The sequence below is a fragment of the Balaenoptera acutorostrata genome, chromosome 15, assembly GCF_949987535.1.
Source record: "Balaenoptera acutorostrata chromosome 15, mBalAcu1.1, whole genome shotgun sequence".
In the NCBI taxonomy this organism is placed as follows: Eukaryota; Metazoa; Chordata; class Mammalia; order Artiodactyla; family Balaenopteridae; genus Balaenoptera; species Balaenoptera acutorostrata.
Genome location: NC_080078.1, coordinates 36031359 through 36056090, shown reverse-complemented (window position 1 = coordinate 36056090; position 24732 = coordinate 36031359). Strand labels below are relative to the sequence as shown.

Sequence of the window (24732 nt, the reverse complement as noted above, 5' to 3'; positions counted from 1 at the left end):
TTCTCAGAGTGCTTTGGAGTTTTCCTACTTTTTGAATTTTTTTTTTAATAACTAAGATAAGAGCATATAATTATATAATAATTCATTGTCTAACATAGAAATGAAGTATTTATTTTAATAGGAATTTATTACCGGTTTTATATATTGAGGATCTGTGAAAGTTTTACTCAGAAAAGGGTTCAATGGTGGGGACACTTTTTTCAATAACTGACCGAGCCCACCTGCCTTCACAAGTCAGATGAGGGGCAGAGGCAGAGCCGGCCAGAACCTGTGGGCCCAGCTGCCTGCCCACCCCCAGTAGCCTCAACCCCAGTGGCTCTGTCTTGCTTAAGGGAGCGAGGGTACCTCCCTGCAGGGTGGGATGACCCTGAGCTCTAGCTGGGGGTCTCCAGCTTGCAGACCCCGTGGGTGGATGCATGGTGTGGAGGTGGGTTACATGTTATCAGTAAGGCAGCCTGACAGAGCCATGAAGCCAACTTCCTGGCGCAGTCACAGCTGGAATCCTAGGGCTCGTCCACACTGGGCTCTGGCGGGTTTAATTAGGGACTGAGATAGCAGTGTCGTCCCTGGATAGTCGGTTTGGCATAAGCACCGACACCCTGAGGACTCAACCCCCCACCCTCCTTCCCTCACAAAAGAAGGAAGCCAGGCAAGAGAGCAGAGGCCTCGGGCAGGGGAGTGAAAGGGCCAATTTAATGAGAAACTATAAACTGAGACCAGCCACGATTCACAGTGACAGGAGGCCATGCAGTGGCAGTGCGAGACCAGGAGAGGGGCGGCAGCAGGATACAGCGGTCCACGTGAGCAAGTTCACAGACAAACCATTCAGGAAATAGACAGTGTGGGCTCAGGCCCAGGGCAGGGCTGGTGTCCACCAGGGCACTTCTGCCACTTGCGGCTGCTCCTTTCTCGTCCCCAGCCTGTCCCCCGTCCAGTGCCACAGCTGCTCCTGCTGCAGTGCCCGCTGTTGGAGCGAGCACAGTGACAGGTGACAGCAAGCCAGCCAGGGCAAAGGGTGCAGCGCTTACTGGGAAGAGGATCCGTGGAGAGTGCACTGCAGATCTGAGTGTGCCTGCAAGGAGGCCCCTCCTCTCTGTCACCTCTAGTCCCAGCTGGGACACACCCCACAGAGGTTGTGCCCACATGCAGCAAGGACATGGTATAGACAGATGGGCTAGGCTCCTGGGCATTCCTTCTGGCCCTAGCAAAGACCGGGGTTCACAGAGGTGTGGCTGGAAAGGGAGCTGGGCAGGGGCCAGAGGAGAGTCCCTTCTTGGCAAGCTAGGGCCCAATCTCTTACCCCATGGCCTGCAGGTGTGCCAACGTCCACATTACCCCAGGTGGCTTCTGGGCACTGTTAAGAGTTCCTGAGTTCTGAGGGCCAGAGTCATTCCTTCTGACCATCATACCTGCCTCTAGCACTCCAGAAACAAACTCAGGCCTGCCTGGGTCCATCCCCCACTCTCAGCCCAGCAGATCAGAAATGACTGTGGCTACAGGCTAGGCCCCACTGCAGGCCCCAGGTCTGGGGAACCAGCCACTGCTCTGGCTGCTTTTGGTCCCAGGAAGACCCAGGACCGAACCTGTACCTGGTTCAGAAATGGAGGAAGAGACCCCAGCAGGGAGACGATGTGAGATCATTCCCTGCTTATCTTTCTGATCACAAACACCAAGCAAACCAGCAGCACACAAGCTCAGTGCCATCCCCCTGCCACTTGCTGACCCTTGGCCTAAAATCCAACAATTTTTGCCAAAAGAGTCAGATGCTCAGGGAAGGGCAAGGCGAAGAGGACAAGACTTCCAGGGGACGGACTGGTGGAACGGCTTCCACCCCCAAGTGGGAGCGGGGAAGCGAGCCACTGAGCGCGGGGAGCAAAGCACAGGGGGCCAGACTGACAGTGGGGAGTCCAGTCCCGGCTCCGTTAGCAGAGGCGCTTGTACGTGTAGATGTAGGCTTTGCAGCTGGGGCACGTGTGCGTCACATCCTTGAAGTCGTTGATGAGGCAGGGGATCAAGCAGCAGCCCAGGTCACACCTGAATCGGAGATGGGGAGAGACAGGGAGGCCTGAAGAAAAGGCGCCGAGGGCCGGGGCCTACTCCAGCGTGGTGGTGGGTGGGCTCAGCCTCCCCACCCAGCAAGCACCATACCACCTACCCCATGAAGCAGCAGAAGAAGCCCAGCACGAAGTTCATCAGGCCAATCTCGTAGGAGATCTTGGTGGTGATGGCCTGCTGGCAGTGGGGACACACCGTCTGCACGGGTGCACCCTCAAAGATCTCTCCCTGCAGCACTGTCACTGTGGTGGCAGCCCCTGAAGGGACCAGGACTGTGGCCGTATGGCCCCCAGGGCCAGGGTAAGGCCCTGGCGGGTAGGGCCCTGGTGGGTAGTAGCCCATGGGTGGATGGGGGCCTGGAGGAGGGTAGAAACCTGGAATGACACGGAAGATGGAGCAAAGACAGATCACTGCCTTGCCACCTGCCCCATGTGAGAGGTGAGCACAAAGCCCTGAGGCCCCCAGCACCCAAGGACATAGGGTGAAGCCTTGGGGACCAGGCCCTGGGCCAAAGTAACCATCCACATTCTCCCAGCCTTTCCTGGTCCCTGTCCCACGGGGACCAAGACAGAGAAGCTACTTGGCCCAGCCAGATAGGGCAGAGAGCTGGGAACAAGGTCTAACCTCTCCTCTCCTCGGTCTTATTAGCTTGATGCGTTGAGCTCCCTTGCCTCTGACACACAGGGGACTGAACTGTGCTCAAGGACCTTGACCACAGGAGGGAAAGCCTTGTCTCTCACCAGCCTCTCCTCCCCACCAGCATCAGGTCTTGCACTGTGGTGCCAGGGGCCAGCCCACCTGACCAGGGCCCTTCTCCAGCCTGTGTAGTCTCTCTCAAGAGCTGCTGGGTAAGCAGGATCCCAGGCTTCCACCATGGACTCAGGTTCCTAGCAGCACCTCCAGGAACCAACCCTCCCCTGGCAGGGCCCGGGACACCTCTGGCTCACAGAACCTGTACCGTGTTCTAGGGCACCTTCCCATGTCCACGGTCCAGACTCACTGTCAGCCCCCCGCCCTTATATTAAACACCCACACAGACTACCTGCCCGCAGCAAAGGCTGGCTGGCAACCCAGGTGACATGCTGGGTGCTGGGCTAAGCGGATTCCTTTCCAGCTTACCTGGAGGCATGTAGGTGCTGTCTGCATTCACATGTGGGGGGATGAAGCCAGGCTGGGGCATTGGGTGACCCGGCGGCTCATAGGGTGGGGGACCAATGTCTGCAGGGGGCAGTGACATGCCCGGTGGGGGCTGCATCACAGCTGGGGAGGTGCGGCCTGGACAGAGAGAGACACAGAGAGGCGGGGAGAGGAAGCTCAGAGGGCTCCAGCCATCGGCAGAGAGCGCTGCTCCAGGCACCAGCTCCTGGCAGCTGGAAAGGGCAGGGGACAGCAATCAAGCACTGAACCCTACCTGGGGTGGGTGGAGCTCCACTTTTCTCCTCCAGAAGGGGGGCTGTGGGGCCCCCAGGGTAAGGAGGGGGTGGCTCATTCGACATCTTTGCTGCTTCTCCTGGACCCTGGAGGACAAACCAAGATGCAAAGTATGCTCCCAGCCTGCACCCCCCACCCCCCACCGCCAGTCAGGCACTGGTCTGTGATGAGGGGCTGCAGCACAAGGTGTGTGGTCATCCTCAGAGCCACCCCTGCTGAGCCCAAGCACACACGGCCTCCTGTGGCTCCTCCTGCAGGTGTCCCCTGCCCTCGGGGCTCAGGTCACCTTTCACTCCCCTCCCCATAAATCTCCACGCTTGTGATGGGCTGGGACCAATTCCTTTGAGAGAGCAGACTGGGCTCCCTGTAGGCCCTGGAGATGCCCCACCATTGCTGAGGTAACCCAGCCCAGAGCCACCATCCTCCAACCTCCAGAAACTACCAGCTTCAGGGGTCACCCACACTTCCTTTGTGAAAGCCAGAGGGTGGGGTGGCCCTGGGAAGGGGACAGAACCCAGCAGCTCGGGAACCTAATCTAGGGCTTCTCACAGGGCAGTCTGGTCACTGGTCCTCTCCTCCCCTCCAACTTAGGGAGCACCAGGCTGGCCTCCACGCCAGGGCACTGTGGCCTGCTTGTGGGAGGGGGTCTGGGAGAGTTTTTACCTCCAATCCCAGGTACTCAGAGGAGACAGGCAGGTGAGGCTCCTTCTACTGCCGGCCTGGGCGGACACACAGGGTTCTGGGGAGCTGTTTCAGGGGGAGAACAGGTAGCGCCCTCAGCAGCGGGGCAGGGCTGCTCTGGGCACCTGGCCCCACGCAGCCACACTCCCTCGGTACTGTATGTCTGGTGTCTCCCCCGCTGCCCAGCTCAGCGCCATCCTGTGTCCCTACCCACTCCTCAGCCCCCCCTTCCCTTCCCCACAGCTGCTGTCTCCCCAGGGCCACGGCCAGTCCTCTGTGCACTCCCCACCAGGCCCAGAGCAGCCCCGCCACGTCCACATGCCCTGTGGGAAGGAGTCAGAACCAAGGACTTCTCCCCACGGCAGCAGCGCTGTTTTGGTCGGGGAGTGGATGGGGCGAGAAGGAAGGAGGTAGCGTTGGTCATTTCCTTCACAAGGTCCGCTGAGCACCTGCTGCCGGGTACTGGGGGAGAAGCGGGGGAAGCAGGCCATCTTCCCACCCCTGGGTCTGCATTCTGTGTCCTTTAGTAAGACACTTCCTTCACTCTATTCAGCAGCATAAAAGGCTAAAAATTAGTAGCATTTTAAAGTGAGACTCATTTTTTTAAACTGATATAATATGAATTAGAAAAAAAAGCTAAACAGTATAAAAAATATATACAGTGAAAGCAAGTCTCCTAGTGTAGCTCCCTCCTAGAGCCCAACAGTGTTAAGTTCAGAACGATGTGGGGATGGAGGGCCCCAAACAATCCTGCCAGGGGAGAGGGAGCCTGGAGTCAGTAAGTTTAAATATTAAATTTAAATCAGTGGCAGGGCCAGAGGAACTGAGTCCAAGCAACAAAAGTGAAAAAAGATACAATCGATTTCATCATAATTTAAAACTTGTGCTTCTAAGGATACCATCAAGAAAGTGGGAAGACAACCCACACAGTGGAGTAAAATTTTTACAAATCATGTATCTTATCAGGGACCTGTACAATTTAGAATATATAAAGAACTCTTCTAATTCATTAACAAAAAAGATAACCCAATTTTTTTAAATGGGCAAAAGGATCTGAACATACATTTCTCCAAAGATAAACAAATGCCCAATAAGCACATGAAAAGAACCTGAATATTGTTAGCCAAAAGGAAAATGCAAATCAAAACTACAAGGTACCGTTTCCTACCCACTAGGATGGCTAAAATGAAAAGGACAATAATAACAAGTATCGTGTAGAGAAACTGGAACCCCCCACACTGCTGGTGTAGCCGCTCTGGGAAACAGTCTGGCAGTTCTTCAAAAGGTTAAAATAGAGTTACCACATGACCCAGCAATTCTGCTCCTAGGTATATACCCAAAAGAATTGAAAACTCATGTCCGTACAAAAACTTGTACAAGAATGTTCATAGCAGAATTATTCATAATAGCTAAAAACTGTAAACAACTCAAGTGTCCATCAACTGATAAATGGATAAACAAACTGGAGATATATATATATTTCCATACAGTGGAATATTATTCAGCCATGAAAAGGGATGAAGTACTGACACAGCTACAACCTGGATGACCCTTGAAAACATTATGCTCAGTGAAAGAAGCCAGACACAAAGGACCACATATTATATGATTCCATATATGAAATGTCTGGAACAGGTAAATCCATAGGGGCAGAAAGCAGATTCGTGGTTTCCAGGGGTTTGGGGGGCTGGCCATAGAACGGCAATTACGGAGTTCCTTTAGGGATGATGAAAATGTTGTAAAACTGACTAATGATGGTTGCACAATTCTGTGAATATACTAAAAACCACTGAATTGCACACAATTATTTAAAATATTTTAATTTTTTGGCCACGCCCTGCGGCATGCGGAATCTTAGCTCCCTGACCAGGGATTGAACCTGTGCCCCCTGCACTGGAAGCACGGAGTCTTAACCACTGGACCGCCAGGGAGGTCCCTGAATTGCACACTTTAAATGGGGAAATCGTATGGTATGTGGATTATTGTGTATCAATAAAACCTATTAAACTGAAAGAAAACAAAATTGCCCAACCTTATCACCCTAATGCAGCCAGTCTCTGCATGTCCCTGCCAGTCTGCATGTATAGGCACCTATATTTTTATATAGTTGCCATTGTGACAAAGTTTTAAATCCTTTTAACATTGTCACATATATTTCCTCCATCTTGCAAGACTCCATGACCATAGATTTTAATATTTCCAAAAATGGGCCCATCACTGTTTACATGACCAATCCCTATTAAAGCATTTAGAATGCTCCTTATTTCATAAAAAACTGGAACACCTTTGGCTAATGCTCTTTCCCTTTCTTGGATTATTTCCTTGGGCTAAACCTGTCAGAAGTGAGATTATTAGGTCAAAGGGTATGGACATTTTATGCCTTCTGTGAAGGATGATGCTGATTTACAGTGCAAACTCTGAATACTACTGTTATGATTTGTAATGTTAAGATGACACTTGGTTATGTTTACTTCTTTGATCACTAAGAGTGAGGACATCTTCCCAAGTGCTTATCAATTATATGCCAGCTTTTGTGAGTTGCTGCTTATAATTATCCTTTGAAGACATGGGGGCCAAGGAAAGACAGGACCTGTCTAAGGTCCCATGGCTTATTAGAGGCTGAGCCAAGCCTAAGACCCTGGCGTGACTCTTCCACCCCCACCTGCAGGTGACTCCTCATAGCACAGGGTCAACAACAGTAAACAGCAGAGCCTCTAGAGGACGTCACAGAAGGTCCCTTTCCAGGGGCACTGGCTGTGCATGCTGGGCCTGAGGACCCTTGCTCAGGCCACTGCCAGCGGCCACAGCCACCCCGATGGGAGAAAAAGGCAGCTTTCCTTAAGGAGCTTGACTCGAGTCTGCAGAAAACTCTAATATGCTGAGTCTGTTAGAACCCAGGCTGGCACCTGCTGCACACTGCCATGCTCCGCCCATCAGGGATGCCTCTGGGGGTGGCTCACCAGGAAACTGGCGGGTCCTGGGTCGCTGAGCAGGCCGGGAAGAGCTGCACTGTGCTTGGCAAGGCGCTTGAGCACCTTTGGGTTTAAGAGGGAGGAACTAGCCCCTCCGTGTCTGGGGAGCAGGCACACACATACACTTCTGAGGATGTAGGCATGGCCTGCCTTGTCACCAAAATCTCTGGATCTAATTCCGTCATCTCCTAGAGTGCAAGAATTCACTCTGGAATCCCACCATCATAATGATGGCATAAGCCCTGCACACAGGGCAGAGGCCTCCCCTGGTGTCCAGCAGAACCTAGAGCAGGCACTGCTGCAGGACACTCATTCCACTCCAGGCCCTGACTGCACCATGGCCCAGCTGCTCCTGTCTCCTCCCCTCCCCTACACACCCACACCCACACCCACACTGCAGCTGCCTTCCTGAACTGTGGCAGAGACTGGGGGGCAGGGCCCTCCAATACGAAAGAGAGGTTTCTGAAAAATGGCTCACGAAGATTTCAGGAATTCAAACCCCAGTTCCCCTAGTGCCTCCCAATATAAAATCAAATGTGTGTGTTCCCACAAAACTGCATTGTCTCTAAGGTGTAATCAAAAACCTCAAGAATGCAATAATATTAAAAAAAAAAAAAGGCACGTGTCCAAAAGCAAAACAGTTTTCCAATAAAAACGCACACTGGGGCTTCCCTGGTGGCACAGTGGTTGAGAATCTGCCTGCCAATGCAGGGGGCACGGGTTCGAGCCCTGGTCTGGGAGGATCCCACATGCCGCGGAGCGACTAGGCCCGTGAGCCACAATTACTGAGCCTGCACGTCTGGAGCCTGTGCTCTGCAACAAGAGAGGCCGTGATAGTGAGAGGCCCGCGCACCGCGATGAAGAGTGGCCCCTGCTTGCTGCAACTAGAGAAAGCCCTCGCACAGAAACGAAGACCCAACACAGCCATAAATAAATAAATAAATAAAATTTAAATTAATTAATTAATTAATTTAAAAAAAAAAAAAACAACGCACACTGCTCAAGTTAAGCTACAAGTGCAAGCGTGGAATCTGAGATCACAGCCCAGGCAACTTCACTGTTGGGCAGGTGCTGGAGCGTCTGTTAAAAGAGGCTCAGGAAGGGCCACAAGTTCCCAACAGAGGAGAGGGAGGCCCATGGTCCTGGGAGCTCAATGAAGCCAACTTGCAGCCCCTGAAACCCGAGACAGGCCTCTCAGCCTTCTGTTTAGATATTGTAGCTACAGACTGTGAAGAAACAGAGTTGTCTGAGAGCCATCATGAGTCTATCGTAAACCAAACAGGAGCTCCCGGGGGGCCCAGAGGATGTTACACAGCACACCCCTTTATGCCCTCTGGACTTGGTGGATGCAGAGGTATTACCCAGTCATAGTACTGATAAAATACAAATTCTCTGAGAAGAGAGCTAGCGATCCAGCTGACCGCTCAGCAGCTGGCCAGCCAAGGTGCTGACCCCAGCAGCACGTGGGTGTAAGGTGCAGAGCAGGGCGCCCAGGACCTGGGAGCTGACTCTACTCTGCCACAGGCTTCATGGATTTCCTCTTTAAGGAGCCTTAAATTCCTGCTTACCTGATTTCAGGCAGTTTTGGGGATGCTGGGGAATTTCCACTTCACCCTGGATGAAAGCGAAGTGCCGCTGCCCCAGCCCTGACGGCTCCTACTTTAGAAGCCACTGGCCTTGGGAGACAGAGCACTTTCGAAAAGCTGAAGTCTGGGCTGGAACTAAGCAGGAGCTGGAAATGTGTGCAGGGCAGAGGCTGGATTCCTGGGGCACCTGTCACGGGGCCCCGAAGATGAAACTGACAAAGGAGATCAGTGTCCCCTCCACTGCATTTTCAGGTTGAGGCCTAGCCTGAAAGGAATGTCCTGACTATGGCCAGGGCGGGGAGGCAGCGTGGGGCGCGTGGCTGGCAAGCTGAGAGGCGCTGTTGGGACTCTGATCCGCGCCGTTAGCCCACAGCTTCCTCAGGAGCCGAGGACAGACCAAGGGACAAGGGGGTGTCCAGAAGCTCTGGGACCATCATCCCCTACATGGGAGAGAGGAGAGGGAGGGCCTGCACCCTGTTCCACCAGGGGATGGAATGGGGCCACTTAAAAGCTGCATCTGGCCTCTGCCCCCACAACCAGCACAGCCTAGCACCTCACCCCCTGTGCTCTTATGTAGGAGGGAATTATTCCGGTCACCCTAAAGTGAGATGAAGCCTGTCTCCACGTCTGTCTGTCTGTCTTTGGACCCACTCCCTGCTGCAATCTCATCTCACCTTCCCCAGAGCAGCAGGCACTGGGGCCTCTGGGGTAGGACACAGGGCCGGGCACTTTCTGCAAAGCCAGGTCTCCCCATGTTCCCGAGTGGAGTTAAAAGCACAAGACCTCCCGGCCCTGGAAAACGGCTCTGGCGTTCTGCTCTGCTCCCAGCTACTCACTGTGCCCTGTGGAGAGCGCTGCTGTTGACCCAGGGCCAGAGCCCGGCCAACTGGCAGCAGCCTGAGGTGGCCCAGGTGGCTCCCCGTGGGAGCTGGGAGGGCCTGGGACCGGGCCAGCAGGATACACCCCTCACTGGCTCAGCCGCTGCTGCAAACTCCATTCTGTAGTCTAAGCTGTCCTGCACACCACCATGGGGGTGCCAACCCTGCCCCCGGTCCCCCCACCCCAGACAGTCTCTGCTGAGGAAACACACCCACACTGCCTTCTGGAGGAGGACTGGGAGGGCAGGGAGGGCAGTTTGAAGCTGAGACGCATCTGTACATGAGTGCAGGTTCCTGGAGGACTGAGGACAGATGTGGGGGATGAGACAGAGATGAAAGGAGAGGACGCACCCAGAAGGAGGACTTTCTGACATCAGTTTTCCCCCACGGTCTGCTAGAGCAGCGGTTCTCAAACTTTTTGGTCTCAGAACCCCTTTACACTCAATTATTGAGGACTCCAAAAAGATTGTTTTTGTGAGTTATATCTATCAATACTTACCTTACTAGAAATAAAAAATAAGGAATTGTTAGAAGTATTTATTCATTAAAAAGATTAACTCATTACATGTTAACATAAATAAAATTTTTAAATACTTTCCAAAACAAATTTAATAAGAAGATGGACATTGTTTTACATTTTTGCAAACCCTTTAAAAGTCTGGCTTATCGTTAAAAAGTCTACAAATAACAAATGCTGGAGAGGGTGTGGAGAAAAGGGAGCCCTCCTACACTGCTGGTGGGAATGTAAATTGGTGCAGCCACTATGAAGAATAATACGGAGGTTCCTCAAAAAACAAAAAATAGAGCTGCCATATGATCCAGCAATCCCATTCCTGGGTATATATCTGGACAAAACTATAATTCAAAACAATACATGCACACCTATGTTCATAGCACTATTCACAACAGCCAAGACATGGAAACAACCTAAATGTCCATCAACAGATGAATGGATAAAGAAGATGTGGTACATATACACAATGGAATATTACTCAGCCATAAAAAAGAATGAGGGACTTCCCTGGTGGCACAGTGGTTAAGAACCCGCCTGCCAATGCAGGGGACACGGGTTTGAACCCTGGTCCAGGAAGATCCCACATGCCACGGAGCAACTAAGCCCGTGTGCCACAACTACTGAGCCTGTGCTCTAGAGCCTGCAAGCCACAACTACTGAGCCCACGTGCCACACTACTGAAGCCTGCACACCTAGAGCCTGTGCTCCGCAAGAAGAGAAGCCACCACGATGAGAAGCCTGCGCACCGCAATGAAGAGTAGCCCCCACTCGCCACAACTAGAGATAAAGCCCGTGCACAGCAACGAAGCCCCAATGCAGCCAAAAATAAATAAATTAATTTAAAAAAAAGAAGAATGAAATAATGCCATTTGCAGCAACGTGGAGGGACCTAGAGATTATCATACTAAGTCAAATAGAAAGACAAACACTATATGATATCAATTATATGTGGAACCTAAAATATGACACAAATGAACTTACCTATGAAACAGACTCATAGACATGAGAACACTTGTGGTTGCCAAGAGGGGTGGGGGTGGGGGAGGGAAGGACTGGGAGTTTGGGATTAGCAGATGCAAACTATCATATAAAGGGTGGATCAACAACAAGGTCCTGCTGTATAGCACGGGGAACTGTATTCAATATCCTGTCATAAACCGTAATAGAAAAGAATATGAAAAAGAATGAATATATATGTATAGCAGAAATTAACACAACATTGTAAATCAACTATACTTCAATAAAATAAAAAAGTCGGGCTTAAGAGAAGGCAGCTGGATGCTCATATCTGCTTCTCCATCCAATCTGTTGTGATGTTTTGGTTGAAGTATGAGAAAATCCAGCCACAGTAAGTAGCTGGAAAAGGGAGAGGTATCTGAATAATCTTCTCAGGTAATTGTGGATATTCTTCAACACTACACCCAAACCTGACAGGTGGCAGTAGCTTCTTAAAGGTTAGTTGCAATATGGAATCTGAATCTTTAACAACAAATTTTTCCTATTACATTGAAAATCATTGGGCCACCTTGTATTTGGAATGGATCTTTTACACATGCCCCGTTTTATAACAGCATGCATGGGTCATTTGGAAAATAATGGTCCATGATTATGAGCCCTGATGATGTAGATCTAGCAATGTTAACACATCTCATTATGAGATATGCCTCCCTCAAAAAAATCACATTGTTAGTATCACCACCAATCCCATCAGAAAAGTCTTTAACTACTGGGAAGCTGTCAAGCTCACTGTGGCAGATACAAGTTTTCCAAAATTCTGACATTTTCACTTGAAAGCTCAAATTTTATCATTGGAAACAGTAACAAATTTATCATTGGCAACTTATACAAAAACAAAAGGTCAGTTGTTTCCCTTGAATTAGCAGGCTCACTTTGTTCATTTTCAAGAAAATGTCTGCTAAATCCCCAAGTCTGAATAACCATAGTCTGTGTGTCAGTTGTTTTAAATAAATATGGAGCTCCATGAAAACGCTAGTTCAGCTCACAGCTCAAACAGCTGCACACATGCTTCCCCTTGAGGTCTCCAGCATGCTTCATGTGCGTCCTTTCATTAAAACATTAAAAAAATGTGTACTCAAGGGTCCAGATAATAAACTCAATAATTTTTACTGCTTTTTCTTAAATGAAACTGGCGTGAACACAACCACAACAATGACTAGCACAGCTGGGTGCCACGCCTTGAGCAGAGCTAAGTCCCGCTACTCTTGCACCGCCAATGCTAATGCCAACACAATGAAAAAGGCAATATAACCAATAACATCTTGGTGTCCTTATAAACAGAGTTCTGACCTTCCGCCCCAGAAGGTCTCAGGAAGCCTCCCGGAGACTGCACGTCACCTCTCAAGAGCTGCCGGGCTAGAGGAACCCCCAAGCCGGTAAGAGGGTACCTGCAGGCAGAGCAGGGTCAGGGCCAGAGGGACCGAGAGTCCCAGGACTGAGAGTGGACTGTGCCGGGGAGTCTCCGAGCTGGCTGTTTGTCACACCGAGGTCCCACCCCAGGGACATGCTTGCTGCAACGTGCAAGGCTTTAAGGAGGCATCAGACTAGTTCAGACTCAGCTCCACCACTTTCCAGCTGTGTGACCTCACTGAGCCTCAGTTTCTTGGTTTGTAAATGGGGATAATCATGCCTACCTCTCAGGGTTGGAGCAAGTTTTATAATAAACAGCGTAAGCAAAACACCCAGAGCAGTAGTTTGAGGCCGAGCACACAAGAACACTGAATAAATGGCACCTGCTATTGTGGTCAATTATTGTGAACAACTTCCAACGGGAAGGAAAACAAAACAGGCACTGATGCCTCTGCTATGGCAGCTTCTGCTCCCATAGGAGCGGGGATCCTGGTGTGCATTCCCCCAGGATCCCGGGGTACTCGTAATCAAGCCCAGCCTGAGCGGCTCAGCCGGAAGAGGTCAATGCGGCATGGCCAAGTGGCGGCCAACTGCTCTGTGAGCCCCTAAGACAACTTCTGGAAAGGAAGAGATACTAGCAATCATTCTAAAGGGCCATCGCTCCTTCCAGGCAACTGCCCTGGAGCTCCATGGGCTACAATGCCCCGGGAAGGGCACTCTGCCCAGACACTGGCATCCACCCGAGACCCTAGTGGCAGCAGCTGCAGGGCCGAGTTTCCCAGAGCTGGGCTGGCCTGCCCACTGCCTCCCGCCAGAGGAACTCACCCCCCACCCTCCGGCAGCCATGGCACCAGGATGCCAGCTGGCCTCAGAGGGGCTCCTCTGTCCCCAGGAGGCAGGTTCCAGGCGTCTGGCCAGAGGGGCTTTGGGCTTTGCCAGGGAAACTGAAAGGCAGCTTTTCGTCTTGCCCACAGCCTCACATCTGCTGAACCAAGGAGGCGCCCACTGCTCCGCGAAGGGTGGAGGCCCGGGGTGAAAGCCAAGTGCCCTGGGGGTTCCCCTGGGCCCACCCAGAGGATGGGGGACGGGGAGCACACTCAGCCCCTGCTGAGCAAGGGGGCCTGGCCCACATCGTCCACAGCCCGCCTGCCCACTGTAGAGGCTGCGTGGACCATGAAGGACCAGGCAGTGTGAGGTGTCCCTGTGGCTGGGGGCTTATTCACCAGGGATGGCCACTGACTCCCTGGGAGACGCCACGTACCGTCCTGTTCTCCCAAGTTCCCAGGGGTGGGCTTAAGGACAGTCTGTTTGGTGGCCACTTAACAGAGGCCCTTGGAGGGGGACGGCACTTCCTCTGGGAATACCCAACGGTCTGTTGGTGCTGATCATTGTGTAGCACCTACTTTGCGCTGGGCACAGGCTGGGAAGTGTCAGGGAGTGAGTGGCTCGGTCCCTGCCTTCCAGAAGCTCACAACTGAGTGGGGGAGACAGGAGTCAAATACACACCAGAAACACCAAACCTAAGTACACAGTGAAACCAGTGGTGTACAAGAAAGTACACTGTGAAAGTACAGAAAGATCAGACCCTTTCCGGGGGTCAGGGAGCAACTCTCCAAGTAAGCCGGGGGGAGAAGGTGGGGTCAATGAGACTAGCAGGCAAAGGAGAGGACGGGACAGGGGCAGGACAGTGAGTCACAAGGCCTCAGGAAGGAGGCTGCGCCCGGTGTGGGTGGCCAGACAGCAGCCTGGAGCCATCGAGCCTCAGGACTGTTTCAGAGGTACGAGGCGCAGGGGCTGCCCTGCAGCGCACAGACCTCAGACCTGCAGACCACAGACCTCTGTGGGGACAGAGGACCTGGGCCAGTAGGCAGAATAAGGACCTCAGGCCACGCAGCCCACAGCAGCACCCCAGCCCTTCTCCTCTGAGCAGCCACCCCCCACCGCATGCACCACCCCCTCAACTCAGCCTTCAGGAACAAAGACACTGACTTCCTTTCTAGACCAGCAGTAAAATTTGAAGAGTGCCACCGATGGATTGTATGACCCTATATAATCTCTCCACGCCTCGGTTTCCCCACCTGGACCACAGAACTCCATTTTTATTCAGGGCAGCAGTATCTTTGCTAAGATGGTCTCAGCCCTTCTTACAGTCATGTGACCATGTGGCTAAGTTCTGGCCAATGAGTCACAGTAGAGTGACATACGTTCTTGTTGGAAGGTGCTAAAAGGGAGCCACCTCGGCCGGGAGATGGAGCCCATGTCCTCAGGCCCTCCTCCTGCCTGCTGCCAGGAAGATGGATGTGACAGCCCTAGCAGCCATGCTTGACCACGAGGTGACCTTGGGAATGGAAGCCGTGCTAAGGACAACTGAAGGTACCCAGGCCCTGGATGACCATGGAGATACCATTCCAGCACTGAATGGACCGCCTCTCTCACCTATCTTGTTTTTTTTTTTTTAAAAGTTTTTTTTTTTTTTTAAAGGATTTTCTTTTATTTATTTATTTATTTATTTGTTTATTATTTTTGTCTGTATTGGGTCTTCGGTTCGTGCGAGGGCTTTCTCCAGTTGCGGCAAGCGGGGGCCACTCTTCATCGCGGTGCGGGGACCGCTCTTCATCGCGGTGCGCGGGCCTTTCTCTATCGCGGCCCCTCCCGTTGCGGGGCACAGGCTCCAGACGCGCAGGCTCAGCAATTGTGGCTCACGGGCCCAGTTGCTCCGTGGCATGTGGGATCTTCCCAGACCAGGGCTCGAACCCGTGTCCCCTGCATTAGCAGGCAGATTCTCAACCACTGCGCCACCAGGGAAGCCCTCTCACCTATCTTGTAGTGAGAAACTAACTTGTTTTAGCTGGGTTACTGTGAGTTTCCTAGTAAATGCAGCCAGACCTCAATATCAAAGAGAAACAGAGAAGCTAGTTTTCCAGTAATTCTCAAATCCAAGGTAGTCAGAATCTACTTGTAATTGGTAAATTTCCAGTTAGTTATTAACAAGGAAGGAAAACAAGTACCATTAAAAATAAATAGTGCTCCTTGGGCCTGAAGGTATGTGAACAAGTGGTCCATCATTGAAAAGCTCCCATTAGGACTTCCCGATGCCTTGGCTTCCTCTAGCTCACACTGCCTTGCCGAGCAGGCCCCTAGGCTGCCAAGTTCAGCCCTGGCGGGACTGGAAATCCTGAACTCAGCCCCTTTTCCATTGTCCTTAAAGATGCAGGCAGGACAAGAGAGACAATCCCTCCCTCAGATAGCATCACTGGTGGCTGCATACCATTTATTTTTACGCTTGAACCTGGGTGTATCTGATGCCTTGGGAATTCTAAACACCTCAAAACAAGCTAAAGACATGGAAAGGACCAGAAAGTAGATCTGGTTCTCCCATCTGTCTGCTCTCCTCCCACCCAGCCCTATACTCTTCTCCCTGATGAGTATCATGGCTCAACGGAGCTGATACATCAGCCTAAGCCAATGGCCCCAAATACCACAGCCTATGCCCTTCCCCGGGGAGGCTTGAGCCCTGATGTCACAGGCCAAGCAGGAAGGGCAGACTCCTTGCCTGCTGGTACCCAGGCACTAGGTCCCACCCATCTGGCCACCTAATGTTCCAGAGTCTCAGTTTTCTCATCTGTGAAATGGCAGCAGCCGTCCTTGACCCACCGAGTTGTGATGAGGCATAAATGAGGTCATGGATGAAGAGCACGCAGCTCAGAGCCTGTCACATAGTGTTCAATAAACACAAATCATGGTTTGCATAAATACAAATAGTTGTATTTATGGAGACGCAAGCAGAGTGTGGGAAAAGGAAGTATACAATAAAACAGAAAAGAGAATACATTGGTTGCTCTTAATCAGAAGCAAAATCAAAAGGCAGATAGGACTCAAAGAATGGTTCTAAGCTAGAAAGTAGTAAGACTTCTAGGAACTGTGATGATGACAATCATAAATGCACAATTTACATCATGCTGAATTCTGGTCAGAGCCATGGCAAACCACTCTGACTCCCCGTGACAGAGGCAAGGGCACCTGGGCCACAGCACAGTGGGTTCATGCAACTTTTCTGGAGGACAATCTCACTCCTGTACATTCTTTTTAACACGTTAATTCCATTTTGAGGCATTTGTCCTAGAAATAAACGAACACATGAGCAAAGGTTCACATGTAAAAATGTTTCTATATATCAACGTCTTGATGTTCAACCAAAGGGACTAGTTACCCATCTGGTTAACCTATACGATGTAACTATATTCACTCCCTCAAAATGATGTGGATCTACCTTTATTGACATAGAAAGATGGACTTGATAGAGCACCACATAGCATGTACAGTGCGATCCCTTCTCAGAGAGACGTGTGTATTTACATGTAGATTACACACCAAATGTTAAGGGTGGTTTTTTTCTGGACAGTGAGATTTTGGATGATTTGTTTGCACACACACACCCACCCACACACACATACAGAAACTTTTTATTTCTGTGTAGTTTCTAGTTTTTATAGGGTGGGCAGCTCCTTTGGTTGGTTCCTTCCTCAAAATGCTCACTGTAAGTGTGCTATATTTATGTGTATTCCTCCTCAGTCCAGAAAAGGTGTCTCTGACCATAATCTAGTTCTGTCTGTAGGGAAAGAAATGCTCCAAGGAGCAAACCCAAGGACTGGGCTGTTCCCCTCTCATGAGTTGGAGTGGTCTTTGCTTCCGTTTTGTAGGAATTTGGTAACACAGATCAGTTCTCTATACCAAGTCACTTCCCAGTGCTCCAGTAAAATTGAGGGTCTAGACCTGTGAAGCTGGGACATAAAGGCCATCCAAGGTAGTTCTAGCCTCAGAGACCCTGCCTGGAGAGCCAGCAGGAAGTCACCGGCAGAGGAGGCAGGTGAGAAAATCCCAATAGACACATGACAGAACTGAGACTGACAGCATCACAGGGCTTGACCGAGGTTACTAGCTGGAGCTGGCGCTGGGAGCACAGGTCTCCTCCTGCCCTCTGAGCCGCCTCCCAAGCAGGACCAAGCTCAGGAGCTTGGATTCCGCATGTTCTACTGTTGACACAGAAGAAGGAAGTACAGACAGGAGGGGGATGAGGACCAAAGGGCAGAAAACAGATGCAGCTGCAACCACGAGTGGATAAACAAGTCATCTGCACCTGCTGGACAGGCAGGGCTTGGTAACCAGAAGGCTGACTAATTTTAGAAATGCAATGAATCTAAAGAACCATCGCTTAGGCAATCAAAGTGGAACCCTGAAAAGAAAAAGTCCTTAACTCTGCCTTTGTTGAGCTGACACAAAATGGAAGGCAGCTATGCTCACCACTACACCACCTACACGAGCTGACACAAATGGACAGTCTTTGGATTGACTCTACTTTAACTGGTTATCTGAGATCAAGATACACCATCCTGATCCAGGAAAAAGCTCTAGGGCCTTAAGTGCAGCCAAGCCACATGGCCACTACAAGGTCCCCATCCAGCTGTAAGAGTCTTATTTTGGACACAAAGGCCTACTGGCCTTGCTGGCCCAGGAGAGGAACTCAGCCTGCAGCTGGGCCTTGCCCGAGTCCCCCCATTCCGTTGGGGGTGGGGGAACCTCTGTGCTCCCAAGAGAACGGCTTTGCCTTTCTGCCCTCGTGAGCTCTGAGTCCCGGAGGTACTGCTCATTTTCCGTGAGCACAAAGAGGGAGTGCCTCTCCATCATTTAAGTCCCTCCTGTTGCAGGCAGTCTCTCAATTCTTCTACACTAAGCACAGCTGGGTGAAGAACAGCAGCTGCAGCCAGTCCAGCGTGACACGCTTCTAGAGGTCACCTGGATGGAATCAGTGAAAAGAAGGAAGCCCAAAGCCAGCAGACACCTAGCAGACTAGTAATTATTCCTGGGGTAGGACCTCACAGTTGCAATGGTTAGATGTGCCGTAATGTGCCGTAAACACCCTGTGAAAGGGCACACGGTAAGAAGCTGCATACAGAACTGACGAAAAAACTCAAGAACACACAACAGTACAGGGATACTCTCCAGCGGAAACGCCCCTACGTGTAGCAAGGGGCGCTCACACGACTGGCACTGACAATCCAGAGGGGCTAGCGTCCAGGACAAGGACACGATGTCCACAAAGGTGAAGGGGAAGAGCCGGAAAAGTGCCCTGGGAAACCTGAGTGGGGAACAAATCTAATCAGCATGTGAAATTACACTCCATGAAACAGTATATGGAAATTGAACTAAATTCATACCACTCTAAATGGACATCTGACCCAAAGAGCTGGCTTGTGCCTTTTGGGACAGAATTATTTTGGATCTTCTCTTTGAGGAAATGAGAGCTCACGCTGTATCTGGGGTTGCCTTATTTTCGGCCATGTGCGTATTTCTCTCTGTTACATACATCTAGAGGCCACCTTTCAGGCCACAAGTGTCTCTAGGGATCACCAAGTCCAAGGTCTCAGCTGACATACGTTTGGTCTTCAGACATTACTAAGCACCCATGAAGGCAGGCCTGGGCGCGGTGCTGCAGATAACAGCGGGCAAGACAGCGGCGCCTGCCCTCCGGCTGCTCCCTGATGGGGAGCCTGGCCCAGCTGCTCAGACAAGAGTCGAGTCTCAAACCAGCGCTCCTTCCCACTGCAGCTGGCTCAGCCCCATCTCTTATCTCACACATTTTCCAAAATTTTGCTCCAAATTTTGCTTAAGCAGAATCTTGAACACCCAACAAAGTGCTACGCATGGTGGAATTCCACTGTGTGAGTGTACATGGATCTCACTGCACCCAGGACAAAAAGAGAAACAAGTGAAGTGAGCTGACCAGTCCCTCCCTTTCTCCTGGAACAGAACGAGGGCTCCTGCGTGCCTCCCCTGGTGCCACCCAAGGCCTCCACAGGGCACCAGGACCGGAGGCCTCTGCCCTGCCGGCTGACTGCAGCCCTGACCCCTGCACGTTCACTAGGGAATTCAACTCTACGCAGATCTGTGTTCCCCGCTCCAGGGAGGATGGAGCACACAGACCACAGGCCCTACACCTCAAGACCTTACCAGCCAGTAGAGAGATGGGACAGCTGAAGGGCAGACACATACGTGATTTTATTCAACACACAAACAGCCAGCACGCATCTAGGCCCTGAAGATGGGGGAAAAAGCAGTTTTCATGTCACAATCCAGTGGGGGAGGGGCTGTAAAACACAGAAACTGGTAAAATACATTGTATGTCAGCCAGTGAGGCGCACCACAGAGGACAGAGGAGCAGGGAAGCGAGGGCTTCTCTGAGCCGGGAACCTTCAGGCAAAGACAGGACGGAGGTGAGGCGAGAGCCACGAGCCATGTACACGGCCGGGGAAAGGTCCTGGGGAAGTAGTTCCGCGCAGAGGCCTGGAGCATGTCCACACGCCCGTGGCTGGGCAGGCAGCTGGGCAGAGTCGGGGCAGGAGTGAGATGGAGGGCTTCCCGTGCTGTGCCTGGGCACTAACGTGGGTCCCCGAGAGTCCTGAACCCTACAGCGCTTGGCCCCCACCTCCGGCAGGCACAGGTTCTTTTTGGCCAGTGTGACTGGGACCGCAGAGAAATGGGCCCCGGTGTGGCCCCCATACTCCCCAGGCAAAGCAGGTAGACAGGTGACCCGAGCTCGCCTGAGCTTGCCTCCATGGGGACAGAAACCGAGGCCTGCTCCGAGTGCCAGAGCTGAGAAGTGGTCACGTAAGCAACACAAAATTCCTCTAGTTCTGGGATTAGCCAATTTTATTCAGCAGAGCCATCACTACCCAAGTTTGTTTGCTTATTCTTTCTTTCAAGTGACTACCTGTTTGAAAAGACTTAAGATTCCTGACTCTTTAATTCAGCCAACATTTCATAGGCCCTCTATAGAGGCCACTCACCTCCCTGGTCCCTGCCCTCAGAGAGCTGCAGATCCAGCTGGAAAGCCAGCTCACACTTGAAAAAATTTTGCAAAAGATACTCAGCAAAACCCAAATGAGAATACGTGACAGTAGGTGCTCCAGGTGAGAGAGGGGGCGGTCCGTGGGTGGGGGCCCTGGGAAGGCTTCAGGGACCAGGTGGGCCCTAGGTAGGCCCGCAAGGAGGTGGGCAGGGGTTCCAGGACTGGAGCAAGAGTCACTAGGAGCAAGGGGGAAAGAACTGTGATCAAAGGCGCAGCCTCCGCAGGCAGACCGGCAGCTCCCAGAGGGCAGGGGTGGTGTTTGGGGCCAGTCTCTCCACAGCCCCAGGCAGCACATCAAATATCAGCTGACCAGTTGGATGATAACACAGCCTGGCTGATACTCCCAGGCAGGAGCTCTGTCCCCCAGCCCGCAGGCCCTGCTTCAGTTAGCAGTACCCCTGTCCCCAAGATGGACGTCTGAGAGATGTTCCAGAATTGTCTCTGCCCCTTAAACCCTGACCTGTCAGCAAGCCTTGCGAATGCCATGGTTCACAAAGCTCTCAGAGCTCATCTACTGGTCAAGGTTTAAGGTCAAGGTTTACTGGTCAAGGTTTAAGGGGAAAAGTCTGGACTTGGCCGTGTGTTCCAGATCTCTCTACCACACTACACTCCAGCCACCCAAGACTGTAACTCGCCCTTTCCCAAACAAACCAAACCCCGCCCCCACCAAAGAACCTTTCCACCGACCCTTCTTTCAGCCTCCAAACCCTCTTTCCAGAAGATGGAGCCTCTCCTGTAATTCCCTGCGGTGGGGATCCTGTGTCCCTCACTCTTGTCACCCCACTGGAGAACAATGGGACCCTCCCCCTCATTTTCCTGGCACCCAGCTCAGTCCCTGGCACAGGTGTGTTTAATAAGCAGGTCGGTGAGGGAAGGCTTCCCACGCTGTCCCTAACCCACAGCCACTGGGCCAGAGCACAGCCTCAGCCGAGAAGCAGTGTGCTGGCTTCCCGATGAGAGTGCCAAAAATCCAGACAAGAAAAGAAACCCTTTCTTGAGTCACAGTCGAGTCCAGGGAGCAGTTTTCACAAGGGGGCCGGGGAGCCCCCATCTCCCTTCAGACCCTGCTGTCTCAGGAGAGCTGGGTTTGGGGCTCTGCTCTGCCATTATTTGGCAACCCTGAACAAGTCATTTGGTATTCTGGCTGCTTCCTCAGCCGTGAGACTCAGAGGTGCCTGAGCTACATCTGCAGAGCTGACACTGCATGCAATGACAAAACATAGGTGAGAGTTCTGTCCGGTGGGAACAAAGCACATACAAAAGGCACACACTGCAGACAAAACTTCATTCCCTGCTGTTTCCCCAGCTTCTAAGACTATTGCTCTTAATGTTAATTAGGACTGTGACAACCGTTTCGCGTCTTCCTGAAGTAATAACAGGTTAGAATTCTCCTCAAACCCCACCCAGGGAGACCCTTCCGCCATTCCCTACCTACTTCCACCTTCCCTGGCCTCTGTTTCTCCTTGAAGGAAAAACACAGACACTGAAACAGATCTGAGTTTAGACCGAATCAACACTTACTGAACACATTATGTATCCAACACCTTCACAATTTTTACTGGACACTTCCTTGTGGTAAGAATTGATGGCCTGGATCACCCAGTGGACAGACCACGCAGGAGCTCACAGCACCCACAGATCAGGAGTATCAAAAAGGTGATGAGAAATGTTTTCTGGAAAAATGATCCAACATTACCAAAAACACATCACAACCGCTTTCATGGAAAGAATCAGAACGCCACTGGCCTTCCTCACCCTGCACTGCACGGTTTCGTGCTGTCTTCAGTCTCATATTAGGGGACCCTAATCTTCTCAGCGCTTACAGCAGACAGGCCTTCATCTGGGTTTGCTCCTCACCTACCACAGACGCAGCAATTGAGGCTCTGGAAGGGCGAATGACTTGTCACACAGCTTGGAAGCGACAAAAAGGCCTCTAGCGTGGTCTGCGTGGCCCTCTCAGGGCGAGAGGCTCTGCCTGCCACAGGTCCCAGGCCAGGTGCCCCCTGTTCCCTGCAGCACTAAGTTGCACTGCAGCCTCTACCACCTCCAAGGGAGATGTGTCTGGGAGAGTCCTGACTATGCAGAGAAGAGAGAACGCAGACCTTTGTGGGATCCTAGAAACCGGCACATTTCCATTCCGTGCACTCCACTTCCAAGTCCCTTTGTGGGGCACAATAAGCCTCATGCCACCACTGCCAGCCTGGCTCTCCTCCTCTCTCTTCCCCACTAAGGGCCGAGCTCCCACTGCATGCTGCCTTCTCACTGGCACAACTGCCTTCCTCCGCCTAAGGGCAGAGACGTCAATATAAGATGCCATGACTTGAACTGCCACACTTCCCTGACTGTATCCTACATGAGTACAAATACGTCCGTGCCCTTTGAATAGTGTTTCTGAAAGTGGAGACGAATTTTCACAGGACCTGTCTCTTCTCTCCCCTTCAGACCACTGAAGAGGGTTAGGGTTGGTGTCTGTGGCTATGGAATAAAGTACCTGGGCCCAAGGGACTCAGACCTTGTTCACTGGGCTACGGAGCCCTGTGCCCCTAGGGCTTTAGAAAACACACCAAACCAGCAGATTCAAACTGGGAAAGCTTATAGTGTAGAGAGCAGGAATGGCTTGCAAGCTGACGACTTAACGTCAGTTCCTGCCGACGCAATACATGGGGCGACCTGGCCATCGGGACACATCCCATCAGTTCCCCCTCACAACAATTTTGTTCCCTCAAGTATCATTCTATGTCACACAGTCCATGTTTTTGCTCTTAGGGTGATTCTAGAACCATGGCCTGCTGTTTTCAAATCTTTGCAAGAGCACATGTAAAGCTCTTTCTTGGTTCCAGAGGCCCATCCTATAGAAAAACCTCCAGAGTCCTCAGCTCCTCAGGGGCGGGAGGCAGAGAGAATGACTCTCAAATATGCCGTTAGTTAAAAAACAAGAAGAATTCTAAGACTACTTAATTATATGCATGTTTAACTATTTAGGGGGGGACAGACTGATATCTGCAACTTACTTTGACACACATAAAAACAAAAAAATCAGATGGACTGCTGGATGGTTAGATTTGTGATAAAGTACAATAAAATGTTGGACATTCTAGGTGGCATTCACTGTAGAATTTCTTCAACTTTCCTGTACGTTTGAAACTTTTCATAATTAAACGTTTGGCAGAGGGCAAGGCAGAGCTGGTGTGCCTCTCCCCACCAGACTCTTAGATCAGCCCTGAGGGAAGAAACAAAGCACGGAGGAGCAAGGTCACACTTGCTAGGCACTGCCCTGCCCAGCAGCCCACAGGACACACATGAAACTGGTATAAACCCTATGCTCAAGGTCTTCCATCCTCCTCACACTAAGACCAAGGTTCTCAACCCCAAATGAGCCCGAGAATTATCTGCGGAACTTATTAAGTAAAGTCCTGGGGCACATCTCATAACTGCTACATCTGAACCTCTGGGGGTGGGTCCCCGGAATCGGCCCTTTTAACGAGGGCCCCGATGACTCTGATGCAGAGGATCTTAGGCCCATACTGGAGAAACTTATAGCCTCTTGCTCCTTACCTGACACCTGTTGAGAGGCCTCCTGGGAACATTTAGAGGAAAGCAGAAACACGCATACCCTTAAATAAGTCAAGTGCCCAAACCCGGGCTCGCATGACGCCGTGAGTTCAACTACACCAAAGTCCCCGATGGCATGAGGTTGGGCCCAAAGATAGGCCAGGTCACTGTCTCCACCCTCGGCACCGGCGTGTGCGGTCGAGAGCGGGCGCAGAGATTTACAGATGTAGGCAAACCAGGGCGGGCGGGGGAGGGAGAGCCGCGCGGGGCCCGCCTGGCCTGCCAAGGTCACCACGGAGCTCAGCAGAGGCTTCTTTGTCGCCGGGACCCTCCTCCCGACCCCCCCTCCTTGAGGAAACAGCCCCTGCGGAAAACCGGGGATGGTACTTCCCCAACCTTCCCCGCAGAGGATGTGGGAGGCGTGATAGCGGGATCCAAGGAGCGGGCCGGCAGCCCTCGGGGCACCAAGCCCGCCGCCAGCCGAAGCCTGGCTAAGCTGTCACCGCAGCCCCGCGGGTGCCCGGCCAACCCAGCGACGGTACGACGTCAAAACCCCAAGGCCGCTCTGGATCGCATCAGCATCCTGGGAGGAGGCGACCGGCCCGCTGCGCCGCTCCCGGGGTCCCTTTACCTCGAGAGGCCGGAAGCCCAAGGCCGAGAGAACGCCGAGACAGCCCGGGTCCAAGCGCTCGGAGGACAAGACCCTCAGCCCCGCGGGGCTTTGCGCGCACACCCCCCCGCCAGCCCAAAGGCCTCTGGGAGATGTAGTCCGTCCGGGTGTCCAAAACGC

At 51.9% G+C, this 24732-nt stretch overlaps 1 protein-coding gene across 1 annotated transcript; it reads right to left on the bottom strand.

Annotated features, from left to right (window-relative positions):
• Positions 1-1762: 1762 nt before the first annotated feature.
• CDIP1 (cell death inducing p53 target 1) lies at positions 1763-24700 on the bottom strand. The gene is made up of 6 exons (XM_007181525.3): positions 24574-24700; positions 4150-4233; positions 3467-3572; positions 3175-3330; positions 2156-2429; positions 1763-2034 (listed from the first exon to the last, which is right to left on the bottom strand). The coding sequence occupies exons 3-6, from the start codon at positions 3549-3551 to the stop codon at positions 1923-1925; spliced, it is 627 nt and encodes a 208-aa protein (XP_007181587.1). The 5' UTR covers positions 3552-3572; positions 4150-4233; positions 24574-24700; the 3' UTR covers positions 1763-1922.
• Between the last annotated feature and the right edge of the window lie 32 nt (positions 24701-24732).

Coding starts and splice junctions, on each gene's coding strand:
- CDIP1 (XM_007181525.3), bottom strand. CDS start 3,551: ATGTCGAATGAGCCACCCCCTCCTTACCCTGGGGGCCCCACAGCCCCC. Junction 3,331..3,466: donor TGGAGCTCCACCCACCCCAG/GTAGGGTTCAGT, acceptor CTCTCTGTCCAG/GCCGCACCTCCCCAGCTGTG. Junction 2,035..2,155: donor TTCTTCTGCTGCTTCATGGG/GTAGGTGGTATG, acceptor TCTCCGATTCAG/GTGTGACCTGGGCTGCTGCT.